Source organism: Rattus norvegicus, chromosome 5 (genome assembly GCF_036323735.1).
Source record: "Rattus norvegicus strain BN/NHsdMcwi chromosome 5, GRCr8, whole genome shotgun sequence".
In the NCBI taxonomy this organism is placed as follows: domain Eukaryota; kingdom Metazoa; phylum Chordata; class Mammalia; order Rodentia; family Muridae; genus Rattus; species Rattus norvegicus.
In genome coordinates this window covers 159,203,330-159,229,531 of record NC_086023.1, presented here as the reverse complement: position 1 = coordinate 159,229,531, position 26,202 = coordinate 159,203,330, and the positions used below count along the sequence as shown (strand labels likewise).

The 26,202-nt window shown below is 54.0% G+C and overlaps 3 protein-coding genes and 1 long non-coding RNA gene across 8 annotated transcripts in view; 3 read left to right on the top strand and 1 right to left on the bottom strand.

Moving 5' to 3' along the window:
- Plekhm2 (pleckstrin homology and RUN domain containing M2) overlaps positions 1–6,912 on the top strand; it is a 39,047-nt gene extending 32,135 nt beyond the window's left edge. The window contains exons 8-19 of one of the 2 annotated variants that reach the window (XM_039110081.2): positions 437–1,294; positions 1,419–1,488; positions 1,623–1,713; positions 1,967–2,031; positions 2,359–2,447; positions 3,017–3,149; positions 3,371–3,561; positions 3,811–3,876; positions 4,563–4,722; positions 4,943–5,122; positions 5,200–5,316; positions 5,923–6,912. In XM_039110081.2, the coding sequence (XP_038966009.1) occupies positions 437–1,294; positions 1,419–1,488; positions 1,623–1,713; positions 1,967–2,031; positions 2,359–2,447; positions 3,017–3,149; positions 3,371–3,561; positions 3,811–3,876; positions 4,563–4,722; positions 4,943–5,122; positions 5,200–5,316; positions 5,923–6,060 (2,158 nt within the window). In that variant the 3' untranslated portion in view covers positions 6,061–6,912. The remainder of the gene's footprint in view (positions 1–436; positions 1,295–1,418; positions 1,489–1,622; positions 1,714–1,966; positions 2,032–2,358; positions 2,448–3,016; positions 3,150–3,370; positions 3,562–3,810; positions 3,877–4,562; positions 4,723–4,942; positions 5,123–5,199; positions 5,317–5,922) is intronic. The other variant, NM_001191767.1, reaches the window with a different exon arrangement.
- A 2,727-nt stretch (positions 6,913–9,639) lies between these two features.
- Positions 9,640–14,412, top strand: Slc25a34 (solute carrier family 25, member 34). The gene is made up of 5 exons (NM_001013936.2): positions 9,640–10,164; positions 11,423–11,488; positions 11,574–11,726; positions 12,447–12,581; positions 13,064–14,412. Exons 1-5 carry the CDS (start codon positions 9,745–9,747, stop codon positions 13,244–13,246), a joined length of 957 nt encoding a protein of 318 aa, NP_001013958.2. The 5' UTR covers positions 9,640–9,744; the 3' UTR covers positions 13,247–14,412.
- Positions 14,413–15,069: 657 nt separating this feature from the next.
- On the top strand, positions 15,070–19,001 carry Tmem82 (transmembrane protein 82). 4 transcript variants are annotated; one of them, XM_238429.11, is made up of 6 exons: positions 15,070–15,202; positions 15,373–15,445; positions 15,586–15,760; positions 16,536–16,953; positions 18,092–18,279; positions 18,524–19,001. In XM_238429.11, exons 1-6 carry the CDS (start codon positions 15,115–15,117, stop codon positions 18,647–18,649), a joined length of 1,068 nt encoding a protein of 355 aa, XP_238429.5. In that variant the 5' UTR covers positions 15,070–15,114; the 3' UTR covers positions 18,650–19,001. The 4 variants fall into 4 exon arrangements, with proteins under 4 accessions (XP_238429.5, XP_008762528.1, XP_006239389.1 ...); XM_008764306.4 differs by having other exon boundaries at positions 16,536–17,094; XM_006239327.5 differs by having other exon boundaries at positions 18,092–19,001.
- LOC134487029 (uncharacterized) lies at positions 17,737–18,755 on the bottom strand. The gene is made up of 2 exons (XR_010066719.1): positions 18,618–18,755; positions 17,737–18,266 (listed from the first exon to the last, which is right to left on the bottom strand). It is a non-coding gene; the product is annotated as an uncharacterized LOC134487029 (long non-coding RNA).
- Positions 19,002–26,202: the final 7,201 nt, after the last annotated feature.

Below are 26,202 nucleotides of genomic sequence, written 5' to 3'. Positions count from 1 at the left end.
CCAGTGTCCACCTCTGGGCTTACTGTGTAGTCCAGGGCAGACAGAGGCTTCCCCAAGGGCAGGGGGAGTCTCTGAGACGGTATGTGATATTTATAAACTCTTATTAGTTCCTAATCAGCTTAGCACAACTACTGGGCAGTTATCCCTAATCGATTTTTCTCTATTGGCTCACTAGACTGGCTAGTGGTTCCCAGCTTCCAAAGTTCACACCAGCAGGCCTGGCTGCTCTCTCCGTTCTGTCACCTAGAATTTGTAGGCTTGCTTGGAAGTCCTTCATGATTGTCCCTCCCCGCTCTCTGCCGCCAGCAGGACACCTTAGGTCTCCCACCTTGCACTGCCCGGGGACCACACACCCCCAGGATTGCCTCTTTGACCCAACCCATTTCCCTCAGTGGGTACTTAAGTGTTACCTCCCTCCCTGTCCCTGCTCTTGCAGGGTCACCAAGAAGAAGAAGATTGGCAAGAAGAAAAAGACCAAGCTGGATGAGGAAGCAAGCCCACTGCACCCCAACTGTAGCCAGCAGAAGTGCGGTCGGCAGGGGGACGGTGACGGACTTGTGGGCACCCCAGGCCTGGCGCGGAACTGTTCGGACACCATACTTGCCTCTCCACAGGAGCAAGGGGAAGGGCCCGGCAGTACCGCCGGGAGCTGTGAGCACTCAGAGCTCAGCCAGATGGGTTTGCTGATCCCCGAGATGAAGGACACCTCCATGGAGTGCCTAGGACAGCCCCTGAGCAAGGTCATCGACCAGCTTCATGGCCAGCTGGACCCTAGCACCTGGTGCTCCCGTGTCGAGCCCCCGGATCAGTCCTTTCGGACCGGCTCTCCCGGGGAGGCCCCGGAGAAACCGCCATTTTGCGACTTTAGTGAGGGGCTTCCAGCCCCCATGGACTTCTACCGGTTTACAGTCGAGAGTCCAAGTACTGTTGCACCAGGTGGCGGCCACCATGACCCTCCAGGGTCTAGCCAACCGCTGCATGTTCCTGGTAGCCCTGCGCCTGCTCTCCAAGAAGAAGAGGGAGGAAGAGGAGAGGGACAGACATCTCAGCCCCTAGAGGACCAGCAAGGGAAGGAGATTCAGGAGCCAGAGCCTCAGGAACCAGACAGCCAGTTGCCGCTGGTCAGCCAGGAGCCTGGGCCTGAACCTGTGTCCCAGCCTGAACCTGGAACCCAGGAAACTCTTTGCAAGCTCAAGGGAGACCAGCCCAGTCCTTGTCTGAGCAGTGCTGAGGACTCCGGGGTAGACGAGGGCCAGGGTAGCCCCTCAGAGATGACGCACCCCTCAGAGTTCAGGTGAGGGCTGTGTGCAGGATCTGCAGTCCATCAGGGACGGCTGGTCTAGCCTGCTGTGGGAGGTGGAAAGGAAGGTGACCTCCTGCCTGACCCCTGCTCCTCCCTACCCTTGTTCCTGACACAGAGTAGACAACAACCACTTGCTCCTACTCATGATTCACGTCTTTCGAGAAAATGAAGAACAGTTGTTCAAAGTAAGTCCCGGAACCAAACCGGGGAACCATCAAGCGGCACGGAAAGGCGGGTTGAGTCGCCCACACTGTTCAGTGCGCATGCGGGTCCCACGGGGCGGGAACTCAAGCTGATCACGGTTTGCCTCGGCCCCTAGATGATCCGGATGAGCACAGGGCACATGGAGGGTAACCTACAGCTGCTCTACGTGCTACTCACAGACTGCTATGTCTACCTGCTTCGGAAAGGTGCCTGCCACCCGATGCCAGGGTGGGTGGGGCCGGGCTCCTTCCCAACCCCCACCGTAGGCTTGAATTAATAACGAAGCGTCCGGAGGGAGGTATTGCTAGCTGGGCTGAGCACCCTGTCTGTCATTCTGCTACACCATCACTTCCTTTTGCAGGGCAAGAAGGGCTGGGTCTCTGAAAATGGGCCTGGGGGGGGTGTGGGGAGGGGCAAGAGGCCAGCGAGAGTAATAGGCATTCCGGTCTCCTCTCTCAGGGGCCACAGAAAAGCCATACCTGGTGGAAGAGGCTGTTTCTTACAATGAACTTGACTATGTGTCGGTGAGTGCAGGCTCTGCAGTTGGTGTGCCCACGGAAGTACAGGGCTTCTCAGGCTACCCCTGCCTAGAGCTGTAGCACGCAGGCGACAGGTGCCAACGTCTACAGAGGCTTCTGTACTTGTGCTGGAGACGGGAGTTAAGGGTGAAGATACCTCTTCCCGCACTAGATCTCTGACCATCTTCCCTAACTCATCCAGACCCTAGTCTTGGTCAGAGGCTTTAGTAGTGACCCCAAACATGCGGTTTCTCCCTTCCCAGTCCCAGCCAACCCTTAGTACGCACGCTCCTCCTGCCGGGCGGTGGCCAAGTCCTGTGTGTTTTCTGGCAGGTTGGCCTGGACCAACAGACTGTCAAGCTGGTGTGCACCAACCGCAGGAAGCAGTTTCTGCTGGACACGGCCGACGTGGCCCTGGCTGAGTGAGTGTCAGCCCCTGCCCCCCAACAGGACAGGAGAATCAGCATCTGCCATGGGCATGGCCCTGGCTGGGGGTAGAAGGAGACACCAATCTGTTCCCCCAAGAGCCTGCGGCCTGCTCAGAGAGGCAGGGAAGTGGACAGTCACTGACCGACTGACTCACGTCAGCTCAGGTGACCTCAGCCCCTCAGGACCCACGGAGAGGACGGGGGCTGGTGTGAGGTCCAACGGGAGGGGAGGCACAAGAGCTGGGCTGCTGTCCGGGTGTGTCCTGGACTACGGACATGGGGATCCCAAGTGAGAAGGTCATTTCTATTCCTATATTGGAGTGGTTGGATCCTACTGTCCAGCTGTCCGGGTAGCCTACTGTCAGAATCCAAGGCTACTTGGACATTAGGGATGGTCAGGCCTTTTCTGTCGTGCATGGCTCTGACCCCATCATTGCCTGCTGCTGCCCAGCACCCTCAGCCCCTATTTCTTGTGAGCTCTAATGGCCAGGCATTCTCAGGACAAAGCCAAGGACCTATCCCCAGGACCTGTCCTCTGACAGCAAACTGTGCTCCCCGAACAGGCTGTTCTTGGCGTCTCTGAAGTCAGCCATGATCAAAGGTTGCCGGGAACCACCCTACCCCAGCGTCTTGACTGATGCCACCATGGAGAGGCTGGCGCTGGCAAAATTTGTCGCCCAGGAATCCAAATGTGAGGTTAGTAGCTGGTGAGGAGACCCAGTGACACTCCACTGGCCTGCCCTGGTTTTAAGACTAACTTAGAAAAAAAAAAAAAAAAAAAAAAAAGACTAACTTAGTTACGCCCGAGGTGTTTCCCAGTCACCTCATGGGAAGTGGAACTGGGTTATGGGTAAGCTGAGGCTTGACCTCCGCTCTGCCAAGGCCTCACCTACTTGGTCTGTTGCCTCCACCCCCAGGCATCCACTGTGACCGTGCACTTCTACGGACTTGTACACTGGGAGGACCCCATGGAAGAGGCCCTGGGCCCTGTTCCTTGCCAGTGCTCACCCGCTGAGGGCACGATCACCAAAGAAGGCATGCTCCACTATAAGGCCAGCACCTCCTACCTGGGCAAAGAGCACTGGAAGGCCTGCTTCGTGGTGCTCAGGTGGGAGCCCCAGGAGCTGTGGGCCCAGGCAGGTGTCAAGTCCCTAGCGAGAAAGGCCCAAGGGCGGGTGCCCCCTTTTCCACCGCGCTGTGGGGTCACCCAGAGATATAGAGCTTCTCTATACAGCCACGCTCAGATGCCTTCCTCACCCCTCCATAGAAAGCGGGTCCCTGGTCCCCAGCCAGTATACAGGGAATTCCTGGGATCTCCTTAGCCAGGCCTCACTTCACTGTAACTGTGACCCTGTAGCAATGGGATCCTCTACCAGTATCCTGATCGCACTGACGTCATCCCCCTGCTCTCCGTGAACATGGGGTAAGTGTCCCAGGAGAAGGGAACTGTGCAGGTGTCATGACTGGGTGCCCTGCGTGGAGGTCAGCTATGACTGCGTCTGAAGCTTGCGGTTCCGTTCACCTCCTCACCTTATCCTGTAACCCTGACTAGTGCCTTGTGCTTTGCAAACTGTTAGGCGCTGGGGATGCCTGATGAACAAGGAGGTGCCCTTTAGCCTAGGAAAGGGAACCCTTTCCCAGGAATTCCAGCCAATGAGGGGCGGGCTGTGGAGGAAGTGGGCGGGCGGGCGGGCGGGCAGTGGTTCTGAGCAGGTGCAGTGAGTGGCTTTGTACTCTTTCCTCACCATTTTTGGGAACCCCAAGGGCTCTTGGTAATTCTGGAAATACTGGTTGTCAGATAGAGTGGCTCACTTCCAATCCAGTGTGGGATAGAAGCAGGAGGATCAGAAGTTCCAGGTCGTCCTCTACTATAGGGCTACGTCACACCCTGTCTTAAAAGAAAAAAAGGTGGGGGGGAGGCTGTTTTACACACACACACACACACACACACACACACACACACACACACAAACCCGTGGGCTAGCCAAGCATATGCAAATGTCCCTAGAGCCCAAGGCCCAGTGACTGCACACCTGCACACCCCTGCCCACCTTAGGGTCTCCCACTCCTGCCTCCGCCCTCCCATTTCACGCTCTTCCTCTGGCCCAGTGGGGAGCAGTGCGGTGGCTGCCGGAGATCCAACACCACGGATCGGCCCCACGCCTTCCAGGTCATTCTGGCTGACCGGCCTTGCCTGGAGCTAAGCGCCGACAGTGAGGCCGAGATGGCAGACTGGATGCAACATCTTTGCCAGGCCGTATCCAAAGGAGTAAGCCCATCTGCGCCCACCACCATCTGCCCAGCCTGGTCCGCCCCCACCCCAACCGCCACCACCACCAGGCGGCCGCCCCAACCGCCACCCCACCCCGACCACTACCCCACCCCCATGGCACCCCCATTAAACTACTGAGGTAGACTCTACAGGGGATTCCTGGTGCAGGCCACCCTGGAGAAGCAACCTGCCTCTCTCACCTTCTGCCAATGTCCAGGTCATACCCCAGGGCATAGCTCCCAGCCCCTGTATCCCTTGCTGTCTGGTGATCACGGAGGACCGCCTCTTCACATGCCACGAAGATTGCCAAACCAGCTTCTTCCGCTCCCTGGGCACAGCCAGACTGGCGGACATCACTGCTATCTCCACTGAGTTAGGCAAGGAGTACTGTGTCCTGGTGAGTGGGCAGGGACGGGCGCACAGGCTCTGCCGGAGGAAATCCCCGCATATTCACCTAGAATCTGCTGCTCCTAGGAGTTCTCCCAGGATAGCCCCCAGCTGCCGAAGCCCTGGGTCATCTACATGAGCTGCACTTCCGAGTTGGACCGGTTCCTGACCGCCCTGAGCTCTGGGTGGAAAGCCATCTACCAGGTACCAAGGGTTCTGAGGACAGCAATTTGTCACCAACTCTAGACAGACAGAAACTTAGAGCTAAAAAAAAAAAAGCAAGCTCCACTGTCAACAGGTCTGTCAAAACTAAAAATACCACCAGGAGCTGCCATTCCTGAGCTGAGTCCCAGTCACTGTGGGACTCTTGGCGGACCTGGTGAGATGTAAGACAGGCCCTTCCCCCTCCCAGAGCTGCAGGAGCAGCCCTGGAGAAGTAGCGACTTCTGTTTGGTTTGGTTTTAAAACAAGGTCTTACTATGCAGCTCTGGCTAGTCTTGAACTCACAGGGAAAAATCTATGTCTGGCTCCTGGGATCAAAGGCATGAGCCACCACACCCAGGGAGAGGTACTGCTTTATGCACGGTGCTCCCTGCACCCTGTCATTCTGGGGCAGCTTGAAACTGAGCTAGAAACTGAAAACAGTCATGGACAGATCCCCTCACCCAGTGAATCCCAAGTAGACCTGAGAGCTGGGCCTTGAGGTCTGTGTGCCGAGCAGAGGGGAAACTCACAACACGGAAGATGTCCCAAAGGGCTATGTGGGGAAAGCAGCCTGCAGCCCTTGTGCTTTCTGCTTGTCCATAACAGGTAGACCTTCCTCACAAGGCAATCCATGAAGCTTCCATCAAGCAGAAATTTGAAGATGCCCTGAGCCTCATCCACAGCGCCTGGCAGCGGAGCGACAGCCTCTGCCGCGGCAGGGCCTCCCGGGACCCCTGGTGCTGAGGCTGGGCAACCCTGTGGGCAGGCGGGAAGGAGGTGTGCTGACCAGCCTCTGCACTGTGGTGTGCCGCCATGGCGTTTCAGAGCCAGGGGCCAACAACCCACTCCTGCCTTGGGGTGGCAGAACCACTTAGTGTGGCTGGCGTGAGAGAGGAATTCAGTCAGTGCCTGGCACCACAGGCATCCTGCCCGATGGTAGTGACTAGAGGTCACTGGGGCAGACGGTCTGAGCCCTGTGGGCTCCGTAGACACTTGGTGTCCCCGGCCACCACTTTAGTCCTCACCATCTGCTCAGGGTGGCGGAGAGAAGGATAGTATCCGTTGAAGGGGGAGCAAAGAGACCAGGAGGATGGGCGTGCTGTCTTCCTCTCTTGGGTCAGGGGCCTGGGCGGATGGTCAGGGCCCCCTGGGGTCCTGAGTGCCCAGCCACCCTTGTTCGTTTTTGAACACTGTCCCCACTGCACAGGGAAACGTGAGCACTAGGTATCTGTGCATGCCCCCTCTCACGAATCCACCCCATGCACAGCAGCCTGTCTCGCACAGCCTGGGCCCAGCCGGCAGCTCTCCATGGCTAAAAGGGGCCCTGCATGTCCATAGCCCTGCCTTTCCTCTTCCTCAAGTACAGCAGAGCTCGTAGGACCACAGATCAGTTGTTCCTCTTGTCAGGAGCAAAAGACAAGGGCTGAGAGAGGGAGCAGAGTCCATGAGCACAGTGTCTTCTTTGACACCTGACAACCTACCCCTGCTTGGCCAGAGCTAGCCCTTCCTGAGGTCTCTATTAGGTCCCTTGAGGGACAGACAGGTCAGGTGGATTGGGTTTTGTTTTTTAAAATAAAATTGATGTTATATTGCTGAGACTTGTCCCTGACCCTCTTTCAGTGAGAGGTAGGTGGGGCTCTCAGTCTGGGTCACACACGCACACACGCACGCACGCACACACACGCACACACGCACACAAGAAGAATCAGCTCCAGGTTGGCCTAGGCTGTTCCATGGCACTGCTGCCTGGAGGAGAAAGTCCCTCGAAGTTCCTGTGCCTTCCGGTTTCCTACATGGCCACCACAAGAGGGAGCCTGGTGGCTTGGTTCTTAAGGAAAACTGAGAGAAACACCAGGATTACTCCTCTCCTCATGAGGGCCCGGTCACTCCATTCCATCCCACACAGGGACTCTGAAGTTTTGAGTGAAAATGGTTGGGGCACTAGAAGCTGGGGACACAGGAGGGGTGTGGACCGCCTTTCATTGGATGAAGCAGACCATTTTTTAAAAATTTATTTATTATATATAAGTGCACCATAGCTGTCTTCAGACACAGCAGAAGAGGGCATCGGATCACATTACAGATGGTTGTGAGCCACCCCGTGGTTGCTGGGATTTGAACTCAGAACCTCAGGAAGAGCAGTCAGTGCTCTTAACTGCTAAGCCATCTTTCCAGTCCTGAAGCAGGCTTTTCACTCGGCAGTCACCCAGAGGCCGTTCTGGAGTGACCCTCCTGTAATGGGCAGCAAGTACCACCTCCACAGTCTGGTTCCCTACCGTCGTGAGCAGTGAAACCAGGAAATGGAAAATTCTAGAAATAAGCCCTTGTACGGTTTTTAAATATGTGCACAGGTTTGCATACTGTTTGCAGCCTGCACAGATTTGGCTCATCCGGCTGTCCAGCCTGTCTGCTTTGTACACCATCAGGCACCTGGTTTTCACATCGACTGGGGGTGGAGCAGGATTTGTGTCCAAGTAACCCTTCTTTTATCCCATAATGGCCCCCAAAGTTGCCCTCGGTGTCATGCATGTTCCCGCTCTCACACACATGCACACATACAGGATAACCTAAGCCATATAGTGAGACCCGGCCTTTAAAAAAGTCATTGACATCAGTGGTGTTTTCTGGGTACTGCACACCTTTAACCCAGCATTTGGGAGGCGGAGGCAGGCAATCTCCATGAGTTCCAGGCCAGTCAGAGCTACACAGAGAAACCCTGTCTTTAAAAAAGAAAAAAAATTAAAAGAAAAAAGAAAAAAATGGGGGCTGGAGAGATGGCTCAGCAGTTAAGAGCACTGACTGCTCTTCCAGAGGACCTGAGTTCAAATCCCAGCAACCACATGGTGGCTCACAACCATCTGTAAAGAGATCCGATGCCCTCTTCTGGTGTGTCTGAAGACAGCTACAGTGTACTTGTATATAATAAATGAATAAATCTTTAAAAAAAAAGAAAAGAAAAAATGTAACAGGATTGGAGAAATTGTTCACGTTTGGGGCACCGAACTAGCTCTTCCAGAGGGCCTGGGTTCAATTCCCAGCACCCACCCACATGGTAGTTCACACTCACATGTAACTCCAGTTCCAGAGTGTGCAGCACCCTCTCTGGCTTCCATGGGCACCAGGCACAGGTGCACGCGTCCGTGTGCACACACACACCTCACACACAGGCAAAGCACTCATATACATACAAAGTAAGAGACGCAGTAGGCATGCATCTGCGTGTTTGTGCTGTCAGTACTGGGGGACAGAGGCAGATGGAGCCTGCTGTGGTTTTGGAGGTGACCTGGGCAGCCCAGTGAGCCCCTGAGAAAGAGACACCATCACACACAAAACTGAACAATGTCACCAATGGTTCTTCAGGGCTCCGGGGTCCCTTACATTCACTCTTGTTGACATGGGACTGTAGAGATGGGCGTGGCGGCGCACACCTTTAATGTGAGCGCTTGGGAGGCAGAGGCAGGTGGAGCTCTGTGTGTTCCAGGCCAGCCTGGTCTTCACTGCTAGCGTCGGGCCAGCCAGGGTTACATAGAAAGACCCTGTTTTAAAAACCAAACAAAAAAGATGTTAGGTGAATAAACTTTTAAAAAAGAAAGAAAGGGGGTTGGGGATTTAGCTCAGTGGTAGAGCGCTTGCCTAGCAAGCACAAGGCCCTGGGTTCAGTCCCCAGCTCCGGAAAAAAACAAAAACAAAAAAAAAGAAAAAAAGAAAGAAAGAAAGAAAGAAAGAAAGAAAGAAAGAAAGAAAGAAAGAAAGAAAGGGGCCGAGAGATGGCTCAGTGGTTAAGAGCACTGACTGCGCTTCCAGAGGTTCTGAGTTCAAATCCCTGCAACCACTGCATGGTGGCTCACAACCATCTGATGCCTTCTTCTGGTGTGTCTGAAGACAGCTACAGTGTATCCATATACATAAAATAAATCAGAAAGAAAGAAAGAAAGAAAGAAAGAAAGAAAGAAAGAAAGAAAGAAAGAAAGGAAAGGAGGAAGGAAGGAAGAAAAGAGCTGTAATCTGGCAGATGTAGAAATGGGACAGTTGCTGGTCAGCCACGCTTAGGGCCAAGTCACCACAAGCCCAGGACCCGGGCTTGGACAGGAAGTCTAGAGGACAAGGAGGTGTACCCTCCTGTACTCTAGCTTGGCTCTCTCTTCCTACCCACTGTCCTTCCAGTTACAAGTGACCTTTCCTCCAGATCCCAGGGCCCAGGCCCGCCCTGGCCAGCAGCAGCCGGGATTGGTCTGAGCCAGGGGAGGTGTGTCCAGATTCCCATAGCTCTGCTGATGAGCAGCAGGTGGAGTTCCAAGACAGCCAGGGGCCTCCAGTCAGTGACAGGAGCTCTGTCCTCCAGGCATGGAGCTGGCCCCCTTTGATCCCCAGCCCTGGGGCCACACAAGGGTGCAGACTGCCTAGACACAACCACCTACAGCCTGTGCCATGACGCTGACCCAGGCACAGATGGCCCCTGCCACAGATTCGAGGGAGATGGTGTCCCCGGCTGTGGACCTGGTGCTGGGTGCCTCAGCCTGCTGCCTGGCCTGTGTATTCACCAATCCCCTGGAAGTGGTAAAGACCCGTCTACAACTGCAGGGGGAACTGCAGGCCCCAGGCACCTACCCACGGCCCTACCGGGGCTTTGTGTCTTCTGTTACGGCTGTTGCCCGGGCAGATGGGCTGTGGGGCCTGCAGAAGGGGCTGGCCGCTGGCCTTCTCTACCAGGGCCTCATGAATGGTGTCCGTTTCTACTGCTACAGCCTGGCATGCCAGGCTGGCCTCACCCAGCAACCGGGCGGCACTGTGGTCGCAGGTGCTGTGGCCGGGGCATTGGGAGCCTTTGTGGGGAGTCCTGCTTACCTGGTAAGTGTCTTCTCCTTCCTTTATGACTCCATGACCAATGTGACCGGTGGACTTTGTGGCTTTGGGTTGGGCAGGACGGTTTGGGAGGGGACTGTCCGCTGGGAATATCTGGCTCAGACCTGGAATCTGCCCTCGCTCTGACCCTTGCTTCTTCAGGGGCCGTGCCCACTGGTGTTAGCCGGGAGAGAGGGCAGGTGATAAAGAAGGCAGATTCGAGTCCTTGCTTGCCCGTGGTCACACCTAAGGAGCCCGGCGTACGGGAAGAATAAAAGCTGACACAAAGCATAAGTCTGTGGTGTCCTGGTCTAGGCACCAAACAATTACTCTGTCCTTGAGAGTAGCTGCAGAGTCCCCAAAGATCTTCTTAGGAAACCTGAGTCACTGAGATGCATGCCCAGGCCTCAGGATGTGGCTCCATTGGTATTGTGCTTACCTACTGTGTACTAAGCCCCAGGTTTGTTCCCAAGCACAGCATAAGCCAGGCATGGCACTGCCTGCCTACCCATAATCCCAGCATCTGAGAGGTGGAGGCAGGAAAAATCAGAATTAAGGTTACCGTCACAAGACTCATTTGGGGCCAGCCTGGGGTACAGGAGGCAATGTCTCAATTTTTTTTTAATTTATTTATTTATTATATATAAGTACACTGTAGCTGTCTTCAGACACACCAGAAGAGGGCATCAGATCTCTTTACAGATGGTTGTGAGCTACCATGTGGTTGCTGGGAATTGAACTCATGACCTCTGGAAGAGCAGTCGGGTGCTCTTAACCGCTGAGCCATCTCTCCAGCCCCAGTGTCTCAAATTTTAAGACCCATTTTATTGGGGTTGGGGATTTAGCTCAGTGGTAGAGGGCTTGCCTAGCAAGCACAAAGCCCTGGGTTCGATCCCCAGCTCCGAAAAAAAAAAAAAAAAAAAAAAAGGAAGACCCATTTTATTTATTTCATGTATGTGAGTACACTGTCACTGTCTTCATGCACACCAAAAGGGGTCATCAGATCCCATTACAGATGGTTGTGAGCCACCATGTGATTGCCAAGAATTGAACTCAGGACCTCAGGAAGAACAGGCAGTGCTCTTAACCGCTGAGCCATCTCTCCAGCCCCCAAATTTTAAAATAATAAAAGTGAACTCTGGCCAACCAAGACTGTCTCTCTGAGCTTCCGATGTGGGGTCAGGAATTCCATGCAGGAGAGGGGCTCAAACATGTTTGGTTCCAAGGCTCTATCCCAGAGCTCCCTTCTGCTCTGTACTCGCAGGTCAAGACACAGCTGCAGGCCCAGACAGGGGCTGCTGTGGCCGTGGGACATCAGCACCAACATCAGGTAAGACACCTTCCCCAGAACCTGGGGCTCCTGGCTGTGCAGGCACTGAGGCTGTCTAGCGAATCATACCATCATCTTCCCACAGGGTGTCCTGAGTGCCCTGGAGACCATCTGGCGCCAACAGGGCATGCTGGGGCTGTGGCGGGGTGTGGGTGCGGCTGTGCCCCGAGTCACAGTGGGTTCAGCTGCCCAGCTGGCCACCTTTACCTCTGCCAAGGCATGGGTACAGGATCAACAGGTAAGGGGCTGGGAATCCCGACACAGAGGGAGTGGGAAGTTCCCTGCCTCCTTCACACAGGGTTGGTGACAGATGGGGCCCCAAACAAAACCTAGTCTTGCGGAACATGGCTGGTGAGACACACTTACATTCCTAACACTTAGTATGCTGAGGCAGGGGGTCAAGAAGCTTTAGTGGTCCTCGGTTACATAGAATTTAAAGCAGGCCCAAGCTACCTACGGGAAAAAGAGAAAAAGAAAGACGGGGGAGGGCGGAGGGGGATGGGAAAGGACAAAAGGAGGGAGAGGTAAAGAGGGAGAAGAGAAGGAAGGAGAGAGGGGGTTTCAGCTAGGGACAGCGATCCTCACCTGTGATCTCCAAACTTAGCCGGTGGAGGCAGGAGGATTGCAAGTTGGGGAACAGCCCGCTGCATAGCAAAACCTGTCTCGACAGAGAGAATGTGCGTGCTTGAGGACGAGAGAGAAAATAAAGTTGTTGGCTTTGCCATTATAACTGTGGTCTAGCCTTTGTGTCCAACAGGAGTTTGTGGGGGTCATCAGTGAACCCTAACATCATGGAGGAATGCAGGGTTGGCACTGAGAGTTGGAAATGGCTGGAGAGGTCTGATTTGTTCGCACGCCCCAGTCCTCCCAGCCCTTGTGGGCTTGGGGCAGGGAGGAGAGCACAGCAGGGGTGAGTAAAGGCAGTGGACAGGGTCAACAGCTTGCACCATCCCCACAGTGGTTTCTGGAGGACAGCTGGCTGGCGACCCTGGCTGGAGGCATGATCAGCAGTATAGCCGTGGTCGCAGTCATGGCTCCCTTCGATGTCGTCAGCACCCGGCTCTACAATCAGCCGGTGGACAGAGCCGGCAGGGTGAGCAGGGGACAAGGGGAACAGGAGATGTGGGGACATGGGACACACACACACACACACACACACACACACACACACACACACACATACAGAGAGCCACCAGGGGGACACGCACCATAATTCACAACACATTAACAGGCAAGTCCCAAGCCCTTTGACTGGGTTTTATTCTGTTTCCCAATGAGGAAATCAACTCAGATTCAGTGACCTGGCTGTGGTCGCCCAGATGATCAGTAGAAAGGACGGGATTGGAGTCGAGGCCTTCCTGTTGTAACGCCAACAGGAAGTGTGAGGACAAAGGTGTGCACTGATATCCAAGTCATACCCTTGAAGGAGGCCCTCCGCCTGCAGGCAGCGGTTCTTTTGATCAGCATCACAGTCTACATAATTATCCAGACAGGAACACATGCTGCTTCTGACACCACTAGACAACCTTGGCTGTGTCATCTGGGGCCCTCAACTCTCCCCACGTTTATCCCCAGGGCCAGCTGTACGGGGGCCTCACCGATTGCCTGGTGAAGACCTGCCAACAGGAGGGACCCCTGGCGCTCTACAAGGGCGTAGGCCCTGCCTATCTGCGCTTGGGCCCCCACACCATCCTCAGCATGTTCTTCTGGGATGAGCTACGGAAACTGGCCTTGAGGGCCCAGCACCCGGGCACCTAAACTTGTCCCTCACGCCCGCGGCAAGCCTGACATCTGGTGGAAGTGATGACCAGTAGGACTGACTGGCCAGAGCCAGCTTGAGTCAGGCCCTGGAGAGCACAGAGGCCACTGCATGTGAGGAGACCCATGGTTGTGCCACGAGGGAGTCCTTGGTGTCCCCAGAGTCTGGTGGGCCAAGGCCAGTTATCAAACCAAGTTCTGATGCCCTGACGGCTTATCAAAAAGAAAACCTGTTTTCCTACCTTCTGAACCGGAAGCCCAAGGTGGTGTTGGCAGTGTTAGCGTCTCTCTTTCCTTTTCTTTCAGTTATTTGTGGTGTGGTGGTGGAGCCAGGGCCTAGGCATGTCAGTCACATGATCTGCCAGTGGTCTACACCCCCAGCCCAAGGCTGATTTCTTGAGGCCTCCTCTCTCCTTGACTTTAAAATAAGCAGTTTCCTCCGGTCTTCTCTGACTCAGAGTCAAATCAGCCTTCCTTAGGCTGGGGGCATAGATCAGTCTGCAGACTGCCCACCCGCTGCCCATCCGCTGCTCTCGAGGTTCTGGGTTCCATCCCCAGCACCGAAGGAACTGGGCATGATGGCACATGCTTGTCATCTCGGCCCTGGGGAAGTAGAGGCAGGAGGATCGAGTTCAAAATCATCCTCAGCTCCATGGTGAGTTTGAGGTCAGCCTGGATTCCACGAGAGCCAGAGAGGGAAGAGAGGGAGTTAGGGAGGGAGAGAGGAGACAGGGAGACAGAAGGACCCTGTTATGTTGGCTAAGACCCACACAGCAACTGCATATTACAGAGGAAGCTACCAGGGTCTCCTCTCTGCAGTCACCTCCTGAGGGACTGGATTAGGGCTTCAGTCTTGGAGTTTAGGCTTCCTGTTTGTGTACATCCAGAGCAGCTCAGGCCTAGAGAAGAGGGTGCCTGTCCACGTGGGTCCCAGGGCAGAGCCATTGCAGGGCCAACGACAGCCTCTGGACCCTCTCTCCAGTCTGCAGCCGCACTCCACCACAGGTACAGGTGTGTACGGCACCCGGTAGCCTTTCCACTGTGGAAGCGGACACACCTACTCTTTCTTGGTCAGGCAGCTTCAACCACCTTCCCCAACCACATCCTAAGTGGGAAAAACTACTCCGGATGGACACTCCAATAAAGTTTTATAGTTTGTATACTTTCGCGACTCCCCTCTGCTTCCCTGTCCCTACCTCCCTCACCCCAAACCCTCCCCTCTCAAGTTCTTTATAGAAAGGACCCAGAAAGCAGTGCCCACCTGCCCAGGCGAGGCCTGCCACCTAGTGGACGCAAGGGGAACAGCACGACCCCGAGACAGCGCTCAACCTGAGTCTTTTTTTTTTTTTTTTTTTTCGGAGCTGGGGATCAACCTGAGTCTTAAGGGGATTCCAAACCCTTCTTTCCCTGTGCCCTACAGAAGCTGAACTACTGATTTTCAAAAGCCTGGAGAGACAGAGCCCAAAGAGTCTTAGCATTGTGGGGAGCCCTCCTGCTTTGGGAACTTGAGAGAGCCAACTCCCACTTCAGGTTGAGTGGGAGCCACACCTGAGAGGGGAAGGCCAGGTGAGCTGGCAGAGGAGGGACTTCCGGAAAGCAAGATGGCCTTGAAGTCTAGCGGGGACAGACCAGAACCAGAACCAGGCAGACCTAAATGGAAAGCCACCAGCAGCTGCCGGTTGACAGCGAGGCTGAATCCTGCAGCCTGGAAGATCTGAGGCGGCTGGCTCTCCTGCCCCGCCCCCAGGCCTTTGACCCTTTCCTAGTCCCTCCCCTGTCCTCTTGAGACACCTTTGACCGGTGATATCATTGGGTCTGTCCCAGCGCAGACCCGGCCTGAGGCTGAGGCTGGATTCCTGGAGGCTGCCATGTTTTCCCTGCCTTCCCTCTCCTCCTGGCTCCCCAACTTCCCTTCCTTTGAGTGGGGTTCCAGTCTCTTCGACAGCCTCCTGCAAGGTGAGCACCTCCGGGATGCACACCTGGGCTCCTCCCTCGGGTGGGCGGAGTGCAAGGTGGACCCCATCATCCACGTGGGGGCCTCGGCTCCCGGCTGGCCCCTGCGCTCACTCTGCCTCCTCCCCGACCACCCTAACGCCCCCTCTCACCCTCTCCTTTGTCTGGCTCAGGCCTGATCGGGGCCCTTGGAGTCTCGGTTCTCAACAATCTCCTGAAAGTTTACTTCTTCGTGGCCTGTGTCAAGTGAGTGCCCACGTCGGTCCCACCAGCAGAGTCTGGTCTCTCTTAGAGAGGGCTGAGAGTGGAGCTGGAGCCCTGGCAACCCTCCCAGGACAGGACCCGGTGACCCTGGCTCTTAGCCCGCACCCATTCTGCCCCCACAGTGACCCCCAGCGGCAGCCCCAAATGCAGCGGCTGCGAGCGCAATGGGCCTCCTTGGAGATTGTGCATCTGGCCGGTCTGGCTCTGTTCCTGACCGTGATAAGGGCCAGGGTAGCCGCCCTCGTGGTCTTGGAGTTCTCCCTCCGGGCTGTGTCCACATTGCTGTCCCTGGGCAAGGTGAGACTACATCGTGGGGCCACTCTGGCCACTTTCATCCTCTGGATCGGGAAGTAGAGCCTAGTGATCACCCCCCCACCCACCCCCAAATTGCAGTTTGTGACCTGGCAGCAGGCACCTGCCCCTCCTACCCCCGCCAAGTAAATGTCAGTTCTTTGAGCTGGGAATGCGGTTCAGTTTGAGAGTGCTTGCCTTAGGGGTTGGGAATTTAGCTCAGTGGGTTCGGTTCCCAGCTCTGGAGAGAGAGAGAGAGAGAGAGAGAGAGAGAGAGAGAGAGAGAGAGAGAGAGAGAGAGAGAGCGCTTGCCTAGCATGCACAAAGCCCTGGATTTGATCCCCTGCACTGTATAAACCCAGGCATGGTGACGACTCATGCCAGAAGGATGAGAAGTTAAGGGTCATCCTTGAGTATTGGGTTTGAGGCCAGCTTGGAACACATGAGATTTAAAAAAAAAAAAAAAAGGGAAGGTCAAAAAAAAAAAAAAAAAAAAGGGAAGGTCTTGTATTTGAGCTTTTAGCACAGCCCTGGCTAAGACTCCTCAAGGGCTTTGGCCCATCTTGTCCTGACAGCTCTAGTGATTTGGGGTCTTCTTGGTTCTCCACAAGTGGGGCAACTGAGGCTCAAAGGAGCATACTGTTTGTCGGTTTGTCTGTGAAGTCGGGTCTTCAAGGCCCAGAACCTTCACCCTCCAGCCAATCGGATGAGCAAGAAAAACCACCCTTCCGGTGCGGGCTCCGGCAATGTGCAGTCTAGCCTGTGCTCCCTTCCCCTGCAGGGCTCCAGGGACAAGGAGCGGCTCCAGCTCTTCCTGGTGTGTCAGTTCTCCCTGGGCTGTGGGCTAAGCTGTGGCCTGAGCTTCCTACAGGAAGGTGCCCCACACCGCTCCCTAAACCTACTGCTGAGCCTAGGGCTGGCCGCACTCCTCAGCCTGGGCGCCCGGCGCTTAAACCGTCACACCTGCAACCTCTATGAGTTACACAGCAGCCAGCGCTACTGTGGGGTCTGCTTGGGTCTGCTGGCCAGCCAGCACGGCCTGCCCAGGTTCCTGGGCCGCGCTCTGGCGGTGGCCTTTGCTGTGAGTGATCTAGCAGCTGTGGCCCTCATCAACAAGGACTTCCTGAACACGTCAGAGGCCGTGCGGTTCTGGACTCCGCTCACCATCTGCTACACGCTGCTGGTCATCTACATGCAGGGTGAGAGCCCCGGGGCTGAGGTCCCCTCCATTGGCCACACATCCCAGCCACCCAGTCCAGGGACAGGACTTTACTGTAGGCTCCTCAGATGTCATATAGGAGCCCTAAAGACCCGGCACCTGGGTTTGTCTTCAGGACTAGGTGAGGTGAGAGGGATTGTGGGCCAAAGCACAGAGGCATGTGCGGTTCAGGGTTGTTCCCTCAAGGACCCCTGGGATTAGGGTCAAGGATGGTCAAGTTCAGAAAGGCCTGTCCCAGAGCCTTGGCCAACCAAGCTGGGCAGGGTTCTAAGCAGGAGGGTGTGGCTGGTCAGATCTGGCCTCTGGAAAGAGCCCCCTGGCCGCAGAATGGGCATCAGTTGGAAGTGGCAGAGCAGGGAAAGGTAGCCCAAGGGGTAGGAACAGCAGGTGTGAAGACCCTGAGGTGGGAATAAGCTTAGCAGGCTCCGTGTTCGAGATGAGAAGCCAGGTCAGCCGTCATTCAAAGGGGAACTCGGGTTAGATGGGGATAGGGACAAGGAGTCAGGTCTGACCATGGAAGACAAGGCTTCCACTAGAGTTCTTCTCTAAAAGCCATAGGAAGTCCTGGGAACGTTCTAGGCCGAGGGGCGATGGCATCTTATTGCCGAGTTTTAGGTTGCTTTAGACAGTCAGTGGAGCTTGGTCGGGAGAGAAACTCAGGAGCCCCCGTTGAGTGAGCTTCGGCGAGAGGAGAAGGTGGGACAAGAGAGAGACTCGCAGAAGTGGGCTGGGCTGTGGGTGCTTCAGACCGACAGGCAGAAAGGGGGAGAACCTTAGATTCTTGCCATCGACTGACAGGGCTCTGCTCATCCAGGGGGAGGCTTAAGGTTGGGCAAGAAATCCTGCAGGTGCCCAGAGAAGGAAGCAGGGAGGCAAGAAGGCAGTCAGGGAGGGGTTGGGGATTTAGCGGTAGAGCACTTGCCTAGCAAGCGCAAGGCCCTGGGTTCGGTCCCCAGCTCCGGAAAAAAAAAAAAAAAAAAAAAATGAAAAGAAAAAAAAAGAAGGCAGTCAGGGAAGCTGGTACAACCCCTGGGGAAAGCAGATGAAAACTGGAACAGGCTGGCCCCGGCTGACCTCCAGAAGGTGCCAGCCTGGGTAGTGACAGCTACATTCCACAGAGGAGCAGCAGCACCGCTTCAGCCTACAGGGCCAGGTCCAGACGGTTCTGGTGCGCATGGCTGGCCTCTTTGTTCTGTTGATGACGGTGGGCCTCTGGCTGGACCTCCTGGGTATCTTTGTCTCCCTTTTGGGTGAGCTATGGTGCTTAGCAGGTATTCGCGTCTTAATCGACCTCTGCCAGATACAGGTAGGTACCTTTAGGGACCCCCAGCCTCCCACTCCGTCCCCAAGGTTTCCAGCAACCCCCAGAGACCTAATTTTGATAAGAGTTGGGAGGGCAAGGGACCCGGTTGTCATTAAGGAGTGGGGAGCTGGGTGCCAGGGACCACTCCGGCTGGCATCCTGGGAGGGTCCCAGAGGGTAGGAAGGTCCTGATGATAGTAGACCTGAGACTGGACTAAGGGGATGTGTCCCTTCTGACCCTCCCCCAGGGCTTTCCACCCCAGAGGCCTACAGTAACAGTAGCAGTAACAGCAGAAGGAGAATCAAGATGGACAGGTCCATCCGAGCCCCAGCCTTCCACACCTGCCCCAGCCAGAAGAGCGGTCCCCTCCTGACTTGCTCTGAGGAGGATGTGAAGTCAGTTTCAGGCCTACATGGGCTAACCACAGCAAGGTCTTGACCACAAGATGTGGCCTGAAGGCCGAGTGGCAGAGCTGGTCCCCACCTAGACTTTTGGGCAGGCCATGGGGGTGGGGTGGGGGCTCTGGAGAAAGGGGGTGACCAGGGCTGGAGAGCTAGAGAGGCCGGGACATGAATCCTTCTGTGTTGAAGATGGGCAGCTTCGCCAGACCCACTTTTCTTGGCCCAGCAAGAAGACAGAGGACAATTGTGACCTCAGAATGACCCCTGCCCTTTGGCCACCCCCCCCCTTGCTCTCAAGAAGACAATAAAGGTGACTTTTCTCAACCTGCCTTGAAGATCAGAGTGACACAGGAAGAAAAAGAGGCTTCCCGAAGCCTGTGGCGTTTTTTGGCAGGGTTCTAGGATATGAGCCCTGCCCTGAGTTTCCTGGTGCACAAGGGACACAGGCTGAAGTTACCAGATTCTTGTGCCCCAGGATGAAGAACATGGAATGTTCTAATTGAGGATTTGAGTGTCATCCCTACATGAGGGCATCCTTGTCCTCGTGGATCCTTGGCTGACACGGTCCACGAGGGCAGTGGGAGCAAAGACATCAAATGTGGGGTTCAGAAGCCCCATGAATACTTACTGAGAAAGACCACACCAGGACCCTGTCAGTAGGCCGATCATCTTTACTTAGGGTGACTGAAGGCTTATAAAGTTTTGGGGGATGGAGGACAGGGACATCCAGGATGGACAAAGGTCATTGGCTGGGATTTTAGGGCCCCTGGAAGGCCTCCTTAGCAATGGGGAAGCACTTCAGGAATCTCGGGTGCTGGCTGAACAAGTTTTGTCAGGAGAAAGGAAACTGACAGTCCTTGGGTAAGTGTTGGGGGCTTAGAATACCCCAGTCAAGGTCAGAGGAAGAGAAACTCTGTTAACAAAGGGAGTCCCCCATTGTGTGCCAGACCCCAGAAGGTTATCCAGTCAGTGATAGACTTTGACCTTGATTAGCAGTTTTCCCCGAATCCCAGATCAGGCATCTCACAACTGTCTATAGGGGTTTCTACAAGATTCGATGCCCCTGGCCTCCTTGGACACTTGTCTTCATGGTCACAGATGCATACATAGAATTCAAAATTAAAACAAGTATAGTATAGACAGCTTATTAAGAAAAGAGAGGGCTGGGGATTTAGCTCAGTGGTAGAGCGCTTACCTAGGAAGCGCAAGGCCCTGGGTTCGGTCCCCAGCTCCGGAAAAAAAAAAAAAAAAAAAAAAGAACCACAAAAAGAAAAGAGAGGGGGGTTAGGGATTTAATTCAGTGGTAGAGCGCTTGCCTAGCAAGCGCAAGATCCTGGGTTTGGTCCTCAGCTCCAAAAAGAAAAAAAGAAAAAGAAAAAAAGAGAGGGGCTGAAGAGATGGCTCAGTGGTTAAGAGCACTGTCTGCTCTTCCAGAGGACCTGAGTTCAAATCCCATTACAGATGGTTGGGAGCCACCATGTGGTTGCTGGGAATTGAACTCAGGACTTCTGGAAGAGCAGACAGTGCTCTTAACCGCTGAACCATGCCTCCAGCCCAAGAACTCTTTACATAATAAATACATAAATCTTAAAAAAAAAAACAATTGGGACAGGGACACTCAGTGTCTGGACATGCCGACTCCCATGTGATTTTGGGAGCCAAATTAAGCCAAAGCATTAGAACCAATGCCCAACAGCATGGCTCATGACCATTGCAGACCACCGTCTCAGCTGTCTTCTCTCACGTTGCACAAACATGCTCTTGGTTATGTGTGACCCAGATGGGAAAGGGCTCCCAGTCATCTGGCTTCTTAAGCTTGCTGCTCCAGGGGTTGGGGATTTAGCTCAGTGGTAGAGCGCTTGCCTAGGAAGCACAAGGCCCTGGGTTCGGTCCCCAGCTCCAAAAAAAAGAACCAAAAAAAAAAAGCTTGCTGCTCCAGTCTCTACTGTGGGATGCGGTACGGAGTTGCCAGACGGAGGTGGCCAAGGAGGTGAGGTAGAGTGGCAGAGACCTGGTGCACACCTGCTACTAAGATACCCTGTCGGGGGCTGGAGAGGTGGCTCAGTGGTTAAGAGCACTGACTGCTCTTCCAGAGGTCCTGAGTTCAAATCCCAGCAACCACATGGTGGCTCACAACCATCTGTAATGTGATCTGATGCCCTCTTCTGGTGTGTCTGAAGACAGCTACAGTGTGCTCATGTACATAAAATAAATAAATCTTAAAAAAAAAAAAAGATATCCTGTCACGTGCATGTCAGGCTGGAACTGCTCCTGAGTCCCCAGCCCCTGATCCTAACTTATTCAGGACAATGAGAGACCTCACTTCAGATCTGTTCAGGGCCAAGATCAGGAACAGAAAGGGCTGGGTACCCACTTCATCTATCTTGTGTGTGACTATGGACAGGCCATTGCCCCTCTCTCAGCTCATCTAAAGAATTACTAAAGCGTTACTAGTGTTTTAATCCCGGTACTCGGGAGGCAGAGGCAAGAGATCTGTGTGAGTTCAAGGCCAGTCTGATCTATAGAGCAAGTTCCAGGACAAGCAGGGCTACACAGAGAAGCTCGTATTCACAGAGGAATGAATGAATGAATGAATGAATGAATGAATGAATGAATGAATGAAAAGAATTAACTACCACTAGAAGTGATGGTTCATGCTTGTAATCCTAGCACTGGGAAACAGGAACAGGCAGATCTCTTGTGAGTCCAAGGCCAACCTGGCTCACATAGCAAACCCCAGGCCAGCCACAGTCACACAGTGAGACCCTATCTGTCGGTGCGGGCTAAAAAAAAAATCAATCAATCAATCAATCAATCAATTAACACCATATGTTGAGTGCTTACCAAGTATTCAAGTACCAAACACTTTTTAATCTGTTTTGACCCTCTGATTCCCCTCACCCCTTCCTTTCCTGATTCTCTGCTTTGTCTCTGACATGGGATCTCACTATGGCTGGTCTGAACTCACTATGTAGACCAGGCTGGACTCAAATTCACAGAGATCTGTCTGCCTCTAACCCCTGACTACAGTAGGACACCATGTCCAGATGTCTGATGTTTTTGAAATGGTCTGGGTATGTAGCCCAGGCTGGCCTTGAACTCATGGCCATGAACTCCTTTCGCCTCGACCTCCCAGTTGCTGACATTGTAGGTAGGCACCACTATGCCCTAGTCCTGGAGGTTACATGCAATGCTTCAGTGATTCAGGACACACAAAACTTGAAGAGTGTGTGTGTGTGTGTGTGTGTGTGTGTGTGTGTGTGTGTGAGAGAGAGAGAGAGAGAGAGAGAGAGAGAGAGAGAGAGAGAGAGAGAGACAGACGGACGGACGGACTGACGGACGGACGGACAGACAGACAGACAGGAAGAGATGGGGGGATATTGTTAGAGGCCAGGAGAGGACGTCAGATCGCCCAGAGCAGGAGTAACAGGCATTTGTGAGGTACTTCACATCGGTGCTGGAAAGCACGCTGCAGTCCTCTGCAAGAGCAGCAAACACCCTGAAACACTGAGCCACCCTTCCAGCTCAGGCAGGAATTGGACACAGGCAGCCTACTCCTCACCCCATTCCAGCCAACAGCTCATAGTTTGCATGCTCCCGCTCCCCTTTTCTGTCTGAACTCTAGGTCCAGGGGGACTAACAGAGCTCCAGAGGAAAAAAAGGCAGCTCCATCCCCAGTGGCTGGTGGCTCTGGAATGTGTCTCTGGCCACCATGTTTCAGGCAGCCAGAGGCTCCCATCTGGTCTTGTCTAGGCCCAGCATTGAGCAGTTTGGTTCTGTGGGGATTTTACTAGGGGAGGCCTACAGAGTGGCCTCCCTGGGGCCATAGAGCTGGCTTGTGTGGAAGTGGCAAGAAGGTGGTGAGGCCTGGAGAAGGCTCTTGAAGACCACAGACTCTGTTGAGATCCTTCCTCTCTCCAGACGCCATTATAGGCTGAGTGGGATGAGGACGTAACTTGGTTAGTAGAGGGTTTGCACGAAGCTCTGGGTTCAGTCCCCAGCACTGCATAAACGAGGCATGATGGTTTACATCTGCAACCCAGTAGAGGCAGAAGCATCCGGAGCTCGGGGTTATCCTCTGCTACATCCCAAGTACATGGCCAGCCTAGGCTACATACATGAAACCCTGTCTCCAGCACCAAAACAAAAAGACCACCATCGCCACCTGAGAACTATTGGCCTCTGGTCCTCTCCTCTCCAACCAAGGCAACACAAGGGGAAGCCAAGGGGACCTGGTTGTACCAGGGACAGCATGAAGGCCTGCTCAGTCCAATATCAACCCCTGGCTGTGTGATCTGGCCGCCACCCCTCAACTTGCCTGTCTGGAGGAAACGTCTCATCTGGTGGGCGAAGGGCCAGTATCCGCCAGACCCAGACTGGCTCTGGGTTCCAACCAAACCCACTGTTTGTACTGGAAGGCATTCTGGTCTCCTCAGCCCACAGCCTGACTGGGGAAATACTGGCAACATCTGGGCGAGAACTGGACTCAGCTGTCCTTTCCTTTTTATGGGCAAAGGGACCATTATCCAAACAAGAATTGGAACGTGTGGGCTGGGAGAGATTTCCCTTCTTATCAAATTATTTTTTCTGAAACTTATTTTGGGTCTGGCAAGAGTCTTAAAAATTAGGTCACCCTACCTTGGGGGTAGATAGCTCAGTGGTGTGGTGCTTACCTCTAATGTATGAGCCCCCCCCCCCCCGCTCGCCCTCAAAAAAAGGACCGGGCATGGGACTCAGTTGGTAGACTGTTTGCCTACCTCACGGAAGGCCCTGGATTTGATTCCCAGCCCTGTTTAAGCTAGGCCTGGGTTTGCATACCTGTCACCCCAGCATTTGGGAGACGGATGTGGGTGGATCAGAAGCTCAAGGTTACTCTCTAGGTACGTAGTAAGTGGAGCAAATTCAAGGTCAGACTGGGATGCAACAGACCCTGTCTTCAAAAAGAAGAAAAAAAGGAGGGGGAGAAGTAGGGGATGAAGAAGATAAAGGAGAGGAGGAAGAGGAAGAAAGTCAGTGGGGGTGGTGAGATGGTCCGTCTGGTAAGGTGCTTGCCACAAGGCCTGATGACCTGAATTCAGTTTCTCAGACATGGAGGAAGGAGAGGGCTGATTTCTACACAATTGCTGGGGCAGGCGAGTGCCTATGCACAATAAATAAGTGTGAAAAAAATGTTCTAAAATTTAAACCGGGAGCCCAGTATGGTATGCCGAGGCACTCGCCTTTAATCCCAGAGGCAGGTGGGGCAGACAAAGCAGGGTAAGTGAACTTGACATCTAAGAGGGCAGAGGGTGGCTAATCTTCCTTTTTGTCTAGGCTGCTATCGGAATGTGTCACCCACACTAGGGAACTAGGACAGATCTTCAGCTAAGGCTCCCTGCTCATGTGATTCTAACTTGTGACAAGCTGACGTTAAAACCACCCTGGGGGTGGGGTGGGGAGGAGGCTGGAGAGACAACACAGAGGTTAAGAGCACCGACTGCTCTTCCAGAGGTCCTGAGTTCAATTCCCAGCAACCACATGGTGGCTCACAACCATCTGTAATGAGATCTGATGCCCTCTTCTGGTGTGTCTGAGGACAGCTACAATGTACTTATATATAATAAATAAATAAATCTTAAAAAAAAAAAAAAAAAAAAGAAGAAGAAGCAAAAGACCAGGGTCTTGGGGTTGGGGATTTAGCTCAGTGGTAGAGCGCTTGCCTAGCAAGCGCAAGGCCCTGGGTTCAGTCCCCAGCTCCGAAAAAAAGAAAAAAGAAAAAAAAAAAAAAGAAAAAGAAAAAGACCAGGGTCTTCAGTTTCTGCATGGAGCGGGGGAGGTGTGGGGATATTGGGGAGTGTGGGGAGTGAGGTGTGGGGGTGTGGAGTGTGGGGGTGTTGGGGGAGTGGGGGAGTGGGGGGAATGAGGTGTGGAGGTGTGTATGTGACTGAATATTTTCCTGACCATTATTTCTGGATCTTTTCTCTTTTCTTCTCTTCTCTTCTCTTCTCTTCTCTTCTCTTCTCTTCTCTTCTCTCTCTCTCTCTCTCTCTCTCTCTCTCTTTCTCTCTCTTTCTTTCTTGTTCCTTTGTTTCGTTTGTGTGCTGGATAGCTTTGTGTCAACTTGACACAGACTGAGGTCATCTGAGAGGAGGAAACCTCAATTAAGAAAATGGCTCTGTGCCAGGCAATGGGGGCTCATGCTCACAATCCCAGCCCTCGGGAAGCAGAGGCAGGTGGATCTCTGAGAGTTGGAGACCAACCTGCTCTACAGAGTAAATTCCAGGACAGCCAGGGCTGCACAGAGAAACACTGTCTTGGGGGGGGGGGGGGAAGGAGAGAGAGAGAGGAGAGAGAGAGAGGAGCAAGCCAGTAAGCAGCACCCCTCCACAGCCTCTGCATCAGCTCCTGCTTCCAGGTTCCTGCCCTGCTTGAGTTCCTGTCCTGACTTCCAGACTATGATGTGGAAGGGTAAGCCAGATTAACCCTTTCTGCCCCAGCTTGCTTTTGATCACGGTGTTTCATCACAGCACCAGCGACTCTGACAAGACAGTTTTGGGGTTTGTTTGTTTTTGGTTTATTGAGATAGGGTGTCTCAGAGTAGCTACTGACTGTCCTGAAACTTGCTCTGTAGACCAGGCTGGCCTTGAACTCAAGAATCAGCCTGGGGGTTGGGGATTTAGCTCAGTGGTAGAGTGCTTGCCTAGCAAGCGCAAGGCCCTGGGTTCGGTCCCCAGTTCCGAGAAAAGAAAAAAAAAAAAAAGAATCAGCCTGCCTCCATCTTTATGTCCTGGGATTAAGGTGTGAGTCACCACTCCTGACCCTTCCTGGGAGTGCTGTGTGGCCTCTCTGGGTTTGCACGAGCATCTGTAACCAGTAGATCAGCCCAGAGTACCTATAAGGAGTTGGCGGCTGTTGGGGCTAGAAGGAGGCTGTGATAAGCTCACTGCTCTCACTTCAGAGAGGCCATCCTCCTTAGAGAGGGACAAGCCAGTGTGGTATCAAGTGACAATGAGTGCGGCTGAAGAAAAGGGGAGCTGGTTTAGAAAATGGAGATTGGTAGTTGGGCAGAGTTTAAGGGGCCCCAGGAAGGTGTATCTGTCAGCTGTGGCTGTGTAACAGATTCCCCCACACGTACAAAGAAAATGTAGTTGCTTAAGGCAGTAGACATTTGTGAGTTCACGCCCTCTATGAGTCAGGCGTTTCGTGCAGCTCAACCATGTTCTCTAACTCAGAGCCTGTGGTCAAGAGGTCAGTTGTGACTCAGAGACTTCCTAAAATCTGAGAGCCTCCCCTCAAGCTCCTGCTACATGGACTTCATCACAGCCCAGCAGCTTCTTCCCTTCAGAGTCAGGGAAGGAGGGAGGGAGGGAGGGAGGAAGAGGGAGGGGGACCTGGAAGGCTAGAGGCCTCCAACTTTATATAACCCAATAGTGAAAGGCTTCGTCAGATCCTATTCTAAGCAAGTCACAGGGTCCCACACACTTCGAATGGGGCTGTTACAGCGGGGTGGGGTTGGGGTGTTCGCCCAAGAGGGACACCTAAGAGT

Bases quoted from the DNA above. Each gene is read 5' to 3' on its own strand.
- Slc25a34 (NM_001013936.2), top strand. From the start codon at position 9,745: ATGACGCTGACCCAGGCACAGATGGCCCCTGCCACAGATTCGAGGGAG. The intron at 10,165-11,422 runs GTAAGTGTCTTC...CTGTACTCGCAG, and splicing joins TGGGGAGTCCTGCTTACCTG to GTCAAGACACAGCTGCAGGC. The intron at 11,489-11,573 runs GTAAGACACCTT...ATCTTCCCACAG, and splicing joins GACATCAGCACCAACATCAG to GGTGTCCTGAGTGCCCTGGA.
- Tmem82 (XM_008764305.4), top strand. From the start codon at position 15,115: ATGTTTTCCCTGCCTTCCCTCTCCTCCTGGCTCCCCAACTTCCCTTCC. The intron at 15,761-16,535 runs GTGAGACTACAT...CTTCCCCTGCAG, and splicing joins CATTGCTGTCCCTGGGCAAG to GGCTCCAGGGACAAGGAGCG. The intron at 17,095-18,091 runs GTGAGGTGAGAG...TACATTCCACAG, and splicing joins GGGTTTGTCTTCAGGACTAG to AGGAGCAGCAGCACCGCTTC.